Here is a 10,661-nt window from a genome sequence, read left to right on the forward strand (position 1 = left end):
CGGGGTCATGGTTTCCACAGTAGTATATTCATATTTCGCTCTCTCCTGTCCATCCTTACTTTGAATGATTTCAGTGTAGTATGGCCTTCAAGAAACCATGATTCTTACCACTGCATTTTTATATTTATGGAAATCTATCGTGATTTTTGAAAAACTTTTAAAAGACTGGCTTTTAAGATTAGCCTTAAAAGATAATGATGTCAGCTATGATCTTTACTTCAATCTGAGTAAAATTATTGTTTTTAAGGAAGAGCCAAGTATTTTTGACAGGCAGAGTATAGAGCCAAGTATGAACATTTATGATAATACTCATCTCACCATTACAATTTTAATTTTTTTTTTTTAATTTTTGACAGGCAGAGTGGACAGTGAGAGAGAGAGACAGAGAGAAAGGTCTTCCTTTGCCGTTGGTTCACCCTCCAATGGCCGCCGCGGCTGGCGCGCTGTGGCCGGCGCACCACGCTGATCCGATGGCAGGAGCCAGGAGCCAGGTGCTTTTCCTGGTCTCCCATGGGGTGCAGGGCCCAAGCACCTGGGCCATCCTCCACTGCACTCCCTGGCCACAGCAGAGGGCTGGCCTGGAAGAAGGGCAACCGGGACAGAATCCGGCGCCCCGACCAGGACTAGAACCCGGTGTGCCGGCGCCGCTAGGTGGAGGATTAGCCTAGTGAGCCGCGGCACCGGCACCATTATAATTTTAAGACTTTCATTTCTTAATCAGAATCTAAATGCTTTGTATTACTTCTATATTTTTGTCTGTATTCATTATAGTACTTGGTTACATAGAAATCTTAAAATGATTTTGTTTGAATTTCAACCTAAAGTATGTATCTTACTATTTTTAAAGATTTCATTTATTTATTTTCATTTGAAAATCAGACACACATACACAGGGACAGAGAAAGAGCAAGAGTAAGAAAGAGAGACGGGAAGGGAGGGGGGGGAGGGAGAGAGAGAGAGAGAGAGAGAGGAGAAAGAGTGCATTCACATTCACGTACTAGTTTACAGCCCAAATGCCCTAAATGACCTGGGGCAGGGCCAGGCCTAAGCCAGGAGCCAGGAACTCCATCCAGATCTCCAAAATGGGTGGCAGGACACAAGTACTTGAGCCATCACTTGCTCAATGTATTTATCTTGAAAGTTCACATGCTTTCAAAAATGATATAGAATAAGGGGCATGACATCCATGTCTATAAATCCTTAGTATTCAACAAAAAGCTGCAATGTGAATCCACAGGCATAGGACATTACTGTGGTCTGAGTACTAGATGTAGTAAGGAGTACTCCCTGGTGGAGAACAAATCAGCAAATAGCCTGGGTCAATTCTGTGAAATCAACAGTCTCATTTTTCAGGGCAGATTGCTTGTATTGAACTGGAAAATGTAACTTATTTAACTTTTTAGTTAAAATGACATTTTATAATATTTGTAACTAAAGTTGTTCAAAGTCAAAGGCTTTAAATAATTAATGTCATAAGAAAGTAGACATAAGATACTGATAGAATATTTGACCTTATTTTACCATTCTTGAATGTTTGGAAGTTTTCTACGTATGCTTTGGGAGCGATATGGGTACATATTTCAAATCCTCTTGCTGTGTTGTAGCTTCTCCACACACACAGTCTGAATTGGAGAAACATTCAGCCTTATGCACTCGGCTTTTGGTGTTGCCTTTACAGTCCAGCCTCTCTCTCTCCAGATCACACACAAGCTACTATGGCTACTCTACAAATGCAGAAGCCTTCTGCAAATTAGGACTTCTGTGTAACTTTGAAATACACGAGATGAAAAAGTGAAACTGGTTCTGAAGTGTGTCAACACAAAATTTGTAAATGGAAAAAGATGATATCATACATCCTTTGAAAATGATTTTGATTTTAAATTTTTGAATGTTTTAAACAGTTATTTAAAACTCTATGTTAAATGCAATATCTATTGTTGTTCTGGCGATTGTAAACATTTGGTAGTTATTATTATTGAGAATACTTGATCAATAATTGCAAGAAGTTGTTTACTTCCAAAAACCTGAAACTGGGGTGAGGTTGTGGTACAGTGGGTAAGCTTTCTCCTGAGACACCAGTGTCCTAAATGGGTTCCAGTTTAAGTCCCAACCACTTCACTTCCTGTCCAGCTCTCTGCTATGGCCTGGGAAAGCAGCAGAAGATGGCCCCAAGTCCATGGGCCCCTGTAGCCATGTGAGAGTCCTGGATGGAATTCCAGGCTCTTGTCCACAGCCAGGCCCAGCCTAAGCCATTGCAGACATTTGGGGAGTGAACCAATGGAAGGAAGATCTCTCAGTCTCTCTGTGTCTCTCCCTCTCTGTGTAACTCTGCTTTTCAAATAGATAAATAAATCTTTAAAGAAAAAAACATACCTGACAGAAAAAAGTATTCCAGAAGAAAGCATAGCATAAATTTTCACTACAAATTATGAAGATCTTTTACTTGGAAATATGATCTAATAAAAATAAAATAATCACAAACTCTTTTAATTATGCTTTGTTTTAAATAATTTACATTGATATGTTACATAGTGAATAAATATAGTAATTTTCTTTTTACCATGAAACATATCATGTACATGGATCAATTTAATAAAGAAAGAAAATAATCAATGAAACATCTATGTAAGTCACAAAATATTGTCGGGAATTTTTATTTGGTATTTTTGGCTGAGTTTTTCCCAAAATGGAAACCCCGAATGCAGCACAATACTAGATAGGTATTGTAGTTCACTTAGGGCAAGTGACTGGGTGCATGGGATTCAAAATGTTTTTGGCACCAAAGTAAGCTTATCTTTTAATTCCTTTTTACACAAACTGAAGTATTCCCATATAGTGTGTATGGATCAATTTATGCCATCTGGATGCCAAACTGGAAAGGAGGGAAGCATGCTGTTGTCTTACACAGTAAATATTTCTTCTCCCCTTCTCCCTAATGACAGAAAAATTCAGTGCATGATAATGGCTGAGAGAATTGGTGATTTTGTTAGTTCTCCTGGCTATGAGGCTGGCTCTGTGGCATATTTCTGTGAGAAGAGAGAGGCACAAAATAAATGCTGTTTGCAGGAAACTGTTTACTTCATGGTATAGGGGACTTTTTTTTCTTTCTGTTTGCTTTCCCTTTCTTATTTGGGTACAGTTGTGCTTAAATGTGATTGTGGGAGCTAGGCAGTTATGTTGTGAACATGAAGGGACAAACTCCCAGAACCATGGCCAACAGATGCTGTGCCGTGGTCAGCCCTTGATATGAGTGGTTATTTCATAAACTCCAGACATTCTACTTCTTGCTTATTGTGTTCTTTAAAGACTGATTTATTTGAAAGGCAGACTGTTAGAGAGAGAGAGTTACACACACACATACAGAGAGAGAGAGAGAGAGAGAGAGAGATCTTCCTTCTACTGGTTTACTCCCCAAATGCCAAAACAGCTGTGTATTCTGCACTGCACTTAGGACCAAAAAGAAAGAATAAAATAGACAGAGTGATGTTTGTTTTTAGAGAACTCATGGTTTTTAGGGGAACAGAAGAATTAAAGGGAAAAAATGAGGAAAGGTGTGTATGGAACGTCTATCAGAAGTTATGGGAACGTGTGTAATGACAACTGGTATTTACTGTTCATCATGTAACCGTATTCCTTGTACCTTGTTTAACTGTCACAACAACCCAGTGAGTGAGATATTATTGTTACTACTCCTATTTTAGGAATTCTGTACCAGAAGCACATGGAGGTTAGGTTAGTTGCCCAATGTACTATATAGTCAATGAGTGTAGGAAGGTCCTCTTATTCCACAACCACCACTGTTTGCTAGGATGAGAATAAACTGATGTTCTTATTACTAAAATGATACAGTTAAGTTCTGAGCACATGGTGGGCATTTGGCGTTGTTAAGGCACCTGAATCCCACATCTGGGTGTCTGCCTTCAATTCCCAGTTCAGACTCCAGATTCACCTTCCTGCTCATGCAGGCCCTGGGAGACTGCACTGATTGTTCAAGTACTTGGGTCCCTGCCGCCTTTCTGGGAAACCTAGATAGAGTTGCTGGATCCTGGTTTCAGTCCAGTCCAGGCCTGGTCATTTTGGGCATCTGGGGAGTAAACCAGATGGGAGTTTCTCTCTCTCTCCTCTTCCTTCCCCTTCTCAAATAAATAAGATATAAAGATGTACACATTTTTTTTTTTAAAAATGACTTGCCCATACACTCATGTAGACATCTGCAGCAGGTGTTTAGAAGTCACTATTTTAGAAAGGACCATCATTACACATGATTCTAATGACTCTCAAGACAGGCAGCACCTGAGTTACTCTAATCTTTGAAAAATTTCAGATAAAGAAATCAGTAAGTCTGGAGGCAGATCCTGTGGGAACTGCCAGTTGGGATGTGAGATGAAACAACCCAAGCAATAGATTTCCCTGAAGAGATCCAGACAGTAGGGAGATGGAGTTGATTTTTGGCCCTGCTTTGGGAGATGTACAATCCCTTGAGAGAAGGGGAAACTTGAGTACAACTGTGACTCACTCGGGAGCTAAAGAGTACTCAGTCTAAGTGTAAACACAATCCCCCTTTTTCCTGTCTGACATCCAGAATCTGTTCTCTTGGGAAGAGACTGAACAAGCTTCTATCCTTTTTATAACCAGGTACATTATATAATAAACTTACTTAAATTTTCTGTGTTCTTATCAAATGGTAAGTGTGGTAATCATAAAGACTCTATTTTTCTCTGGTGCTAGAGAGAAAAATGTATTATCATACATTATGCTATTAGAAATCATCATACATTATACTATCAGAAATATTTCCAGGGCATCTCAGGAACCAGGTGTGGATGGCATCCTCTTAAAACCAAAGGAATTGAAGGATTCAAAATTATGGAATCTGAGGCTACTTTTCCAAGAACAGAAGATTAAACTACAAGACAAGGAAGGACGGAGGTATGGACTAAGGACAGTGAGTTCCTGAATTGTATGAATGTTATTGTCCTCTGTTTAAGGATGGAGACAATGGTCAGCTTTGCAATGCAGCAGGTTAAGTCTCTGCATGAAATTCCAGCATCCCATATGGATGCAGGTTTGAGTCATGGCTGCTCTACTTCCAATCCAGCTCCCGGCTGATGGGCCAGAGAAAGCAGTGAAAGTGTCTGGGCCACTGCCACCCATGTGGGAGATCAGATAGTGCACCAGGCTCCTGGCTCTTGGCTTCTGCCTGGCCCAGTCCTGACTGTTGCTGCCACTTTGGTAGTGATCCAGTGGATGGAAGATCTCTTGCTTGTAACTCTTTCAAATAAAATAAATAAATATTTAAAACAATAAAAAAGAATGGAGGCCGGGGTTCTAAACTAGACTATCCTGCCCCGATTCCTGCTTTGTGCAATCCTGAATGCAAGTGAAGCATGCAGAACGTGTTGCAGGGAGGAGCCCACATCAGTTTCTGCTCCACAGACAGAACTCTGTCATTTTTCTGTGACACAGACAGCAGCTAAACCTCTACCAGACCACTCTTCCTTAGTTTAGCATTAGGAACAAGGTTTTTAAACTTGTATTTAGTAAATATAAATTTCCAAAGTGCAGTTTATGGATTACAATGGCTTCCCCCCATAACTTCCCTCCCCCTTGGGCCCCTCCCATCTCCTGCTCCCTCTCCCATTCCATTCATATCAAGATTCATTTTCAATTATCTTTATATACAGAAGATCGATTTAGTATATATTCAGTAAAGATTTCATCAGTTTGCTCCCACACAGAACATAAACTGTAAAATACTGTTTCAGTACTATAGCATTACTTCACATTGAACAACACATTAAGGACAGATCCCTCATGAGGAGTAAGTACACAGTGACTCCTATTGTTGGCTTAACAATTTGACACTCTTGCTGATGGCATCAGTAATCTCCTTAGCCTCTAGTCATGGGTTGCTAAGGCTACGGAAGCCTGTTGAGTTTGCTGGCTTTGATCTTATTCAGACAAGGTCATAGTCAAAGTGGAAGTTCTCTCCTCCCTTCAGAGAAAGGTACCTCCTTCTTTAATGGCCCTGTTCTTTCTACTGAGATCTCAATCGCAGAAATCTTTCATTTAGGTCCTCTTTTTCTTTCTTTCTTTCTTTTTTTTTTTTTTTTTTTTTTTTTGCCAGAGTGTCTTGGCTTTCCATGCCTAAAATACTCTCATGGGCTCTTCAGCCAGATCCTACTGCCTTAAGGGCTGATATTGAGACCAGAATGCTGTTTAGGACATCTGCCATTCTATGAACAATTTTTTTTTAAGATATATTTATTTTGGGGGCCGGCGCAGTGGCTCACTTGGTTGGTCTTCCCCCTACGAAGCCGGCATCCCATATGGGCGCCAGGTTCATAGTCCTGGTTGTTCCTCTTCCAGTCCAGCTCTCTGCTGTGGCCCAGAAAGGCAGTGGAGGGTGGCCCAAGTGCTCAGGCTCTGCACCCACCTGCGAGACCAGGAGGAAGCATCTGGCTCCTGGCTTCGGATCGGTGTAGCACCAGCCGTAGTGTCCATTTCGGGGGGTGAACCAAAAGAAGGAAGACCTTTCTCTCTGTCTCTCTCTCACACTGTCTTTAACTCTACCTGTCAAATAAAAAAAAAAAAAAGATTTATTTACTTTTTACTTGAGAGTCAGAGTTACACAGAGAGAGCTGAGGCAGAGAGAGAGAGAGAGGTTTTCCATATGATGGTTCATTCCTCAATTGGTCGCAATGGCCGGAACTGTGCTGATCTGAAGCCAGGAGCCAGAAGCTTCCTCCGGGTCTCCCTCATGGGTGCAGGTGCCCAAGGACTTGGGCCTCTTCCACTGCTAGGCCAGGCCATAGCAGAGAGCTAGATCAGAAGTGGAGCAGCTGGGACTAGAACCGGCGGCCATATGGGATGCCAGTGCTAAGGCCAGGGCATAAATCCACTGCAGTACAGTGCAGGGCCCCAGGAACAATGCTTTGGTTTCCACTTCATTGGTCGAATCTGCATTGGAGGGGAGCACTGGATGTCTAAGATCTCAGGCTCCACTTTTACTAGAGAGGGAGTGCTCAAGTGAAGGAACAAATGCTAAGAGAACAAACCATCCTGCCCTGGTCCATTCTTCCTGTCCTTTATCCCAGAACTGGTGACTGCACTTGCTGCTGCTGCCCTGCACTCTGCAGGCTGGGTTGGTGGAGCTCTCCAAGGGCTCATTTCACAGGCTCATTCCTGCACACCCCTCACACTGCGGATGAGGTAGGGTGGGAAGAGCTGGGCTGTCCTCTAAAAGAACCCTTCTTCCTTCACCCACAGACACCCTAGAGAAGAATGGCTCCAAGAAATGGCTCCCTTGTGACTGAGTTCACCCTGAAAGGATTAACAGACCAGCCAGCTCTCCAGCTGCCCCTGTTCTTCCTGTTTCTACTCATGTACGTGGTCACCGTGCTGGGAAATTTGAGCTTGGTGACTCTGATTGGGCTGCACTCACACCTTCACACCCCCATGTACTTTTTTGTCTTCAACCTGTCCTTCATTGACCTCTGTTATTCTTCTGTATTTACACCCAAAATGCTGGTGAACTTTGTTTCAGAGAGGAATATTATATCATACACAGGGTGCATGGTGCAGCTCTACTTTTTTTGTTTTTTGGTTATTTCTGAAAGCTATGTGTTGACATCAATGGCCTATGATCGCTATGTGGCCATCTGTAACCCACTTCTCTATACCGTAGTCATGTCCCCTAAAGTGTGTTTTAGCCTTATTCTTGGTTCATACTTGATAGCCTTTACAGGTGCCATGGCCCACACTGGATGCATGCTGAGACTGACCTTCTGTGATGCAAACACCATCAACCACTACTTATGTGACATCCTCCCAGTGATGCAGCTCTCCTGCACCAGCACATATGTCAATGAATTGGTGGTTTTCATTGTGGTTGGCATCAACATCATTGTGGCCAGCCTCACCATCTTTCTCTCTTATGGTTTCATTCTCTCCAGCATCTTTCAAATAAACTCCACTGAGGGCAGGTCCAAAGCCTTCAGCACCTGCAGTTCTCACATAATTGCTGTTTCTCTGTTTTATGGATCAGGAGCAATAATGTATCTTAGGCCATCCTCTGCTGGATCACTGGATGAGGGAAAAATTTCTTCTGTGTTTTATACAAATGTAATTCCCATGTTGAATCCCTTAATCTATAGCTTGAGGAATAAGGACGTTAAGCTTGCCCTGAGAAAACTCTGTTAGCATGTTTTGATCAAATATAGTGTGTTCAGGTCCAGCGTGGTGGCATAATAGGCAAAGCTTTCTCCTGTAACACTATTCCATATGAGTGCTGGTTCACGTTTTGGATGCTCTGTTTCCAGTCCAACTCCATGTTAATGGCCTGGGAAAAGCAACAGATGATGGCCCAAGTGTTTGGGTCCCTGCCACCCATGTGGGAGACCAAGATGAATCTCATGGCTCCTGGCTTTGGCCTGACCCAGTGCTGGCTGTTGTGACTATCTGGGAGGTAGACCAGCTGATGGTACATTCTCTCTCTCTCTCTCTCTCTCTCGCTCTCGCTCTCTCTCTCTCTCTCTCTCTTATTCCCTACCACTCCTCCCCCTTACCCCCATAATGCTTTCATGTAAAATAAATGACTCTTAAAGGTAATAAAGTTAGCATTTCCTGTGCAGGTGATTTTAGGGCTGGGAAGTTTTTTTTTTTTTTTTTATGGCAGTTAAAAGTTGCTTTTTTGAGTGCACTCATTTTCTATTTATTTTTTTAAGAAAATATTTACTCTTTGGGTTTTAAAATTAACAAATTATTTCATCCATTAACTTGACAGGAAACTGTGTGATTTTAATTTGTAGAACATGGTATTTTGAAGTATATATGAATTGTCCAATGATTACATTCTGGTCATTTCTTTTTTACCAGGGTGAAGGGGATTTGATTCTTCTAAAACCTGCTTCAATCTTTTTTGAAAGTTGAGTTTCCCCTTTTACCACTTTCACTATTCTTTCTACTGTTTTTGCATTTTACCTGTATGTTAATTTAAGGAAAAATTTTCCCATTGTTATTAAGGACTCTTTTGTTTCTCTTGAAAAAAAAGGGAATGGTTTTATAATGATTAAGTAAAGTAACAGCTGGTTACATTGTGCCATGTGTGCCACTTATTTCCTGTGAAGATTTATGCATTTGAAAGTTTGAATTAGAGGAGAAAGGGAGAGAGGAGGGGAGAGAGAGAGAGAGAAAGAGAGCGAGAGCAAGAGCAAGAGAGAGAGAGAGAGAGTTATTTTGCATGTGCAGGTTCAAGTGCCTGCAACGAGGCTGGAACAGGCTGAAGCCCGGAGCCAGGATATTTATCCAGGTCTCACACATTGGTGACAGGAGCTCAAGCACTAGACCCATAACCTGCTGCTTTCCAGGATGCATTAGCAGGAAGCTAGATCAGAGGCAGAGCAGCCAGCACTTGAACTGGCAGCCGGATGTGGGATGCTGCCCTCAAAACCTGTGCTTCAACCTGTTGTACTATAACACCAGCCCCAGGTGTGGGTTTCCTATCTTTCCCCTGTTGGGTGCCATTCACAGCTGGTGTGAGATCTTCTGGCTTCACTGTCTGTGCATTCTACATTGGGCAGGAGGAATGTGTCTTCTTCAAAGGCCAGAGTCACAGATGCGGATGGTTCCATGAAGAGAATCAAACAGAACCCATCCTACAGCTCTCCGGTGTTCAGTAAGCTGCTTTTGGTGGGTGGTTCCCATTTTCCTCTACATACCAAGTGGCCCATATTAGATTGTGCCTCGTGATGCTCAGAGAGCTCAGTGACTTCCTTAACGTCACACACTTCTTAATGAGAAAACCTGTGAAACACTATTCATTTTTGCTTGCAAGTGTACTGTTCTTTCTAGTGTATTTTCTGCCCACTTCATTTTATTAGTTTGGTTTTAGTAAACATGAGCATGAGAAAATATTTCAACTTTGAATGTTGGTGGTGCTTTGCTCCTAGATGATGCATACAATTCTCTTAGGGTGGTTGTTGCCTTAGTTCTATTTAGGAAAACAACATACACTATTTTACCATTGTAGAAATCTCCAATCAATATTTAGAAATTGGGAAAAGCAGCATTAAGTATTTTGCTGACACTTTTGCTGATTTTAGGGGTTTTGGTTTCATCAAACCCTTGACTTCTAGTTTAACAAAGTACTCACAATCTATTTCCTGATCTCAGCATCATCGTGCTGTATTGTCACATAAGTTCTTTTTGTTTTTTATTTGACAGGTAGAGTTCTAGACAGTGAGAGAGAGAGAGACAGGTGCTTCTTCCTGGTCTCCCGTACGGGTAAGGAGCCCAAATACTTGGGCCATCCTCCACTGCCCTCCTGGGCCACAGCAGAGAGCTGGACTGGAAGAGGAGCAAGTAAGAATAGAACCCGGCACCCATATGGGATGCTGGTGCTGCAGGTGGAGGATTAAACAAGTGAGCCATGGTGCCGGCCCCATCACATAAGTTCTAAGGAAAGGAATTTTTTTAGCCTTTCTTAGTGTTCCTTTTGAAAAAATTGCTTTTCTTAATGAAAGAAAAAATTATCAATCAATAAATAAATAATCTCTGAGCTATTTGGAAGCTTCTGTAGAAGTTCAGTTTTGCATTGCCTCTGTTACCTAATTTATTACTACTTGAGTCAGCCCAAATGTTGTGTTAATCATGGGCACTAT

At 41.9% G+C, this 10,661-nt stretch overlaps 1 protein-coding gene across 1 annotated transcript; it reads left to right on the forward strand.

Annotated features, from left to right (window-relative positions):
• Nucleotides 1-4,790: 4,790 nt before the first annotated feature.
• Nucleotides 4,791-8,567, forward strand: LOC100349888 (olfactory receptor 8B3-like). Its single transcript, XM_089313817.1, has 2 exons — nt 4,791-4,929; nt 7,270-8,567. Exon 2 carries the CDS (start codon nt 7,285-7,287, stop codon nt 8,200-8,202), a length of 918 nt encoding a protein of 305 aa, XP_089169943.1. The 5' UTR covers nt 4,791-4,929; nt 7,270-7,284; the 3' UTR covers nt 8,203-8,567.
• The last annotated feature ends 2,094 nt before the right edge of the window (nt 8,568-10,661 follow it).

Source organism: Oryctolagus cuniculus, chromosome 1 (assembly GCF_051225735.1).
Source record: "Oryctolagus cuniculus isolate XC-2025 breed Fujian yellow rabbit chromosome 1, ASM5122573v1, whole genome shotgun sequence".
Lineage (NCBI taxonomy): Eukaryota > Metazoa > Chordata > Mammalia > Lagomorpha > Leporidae > Oryctolagus > Oryctolagus cuniculus.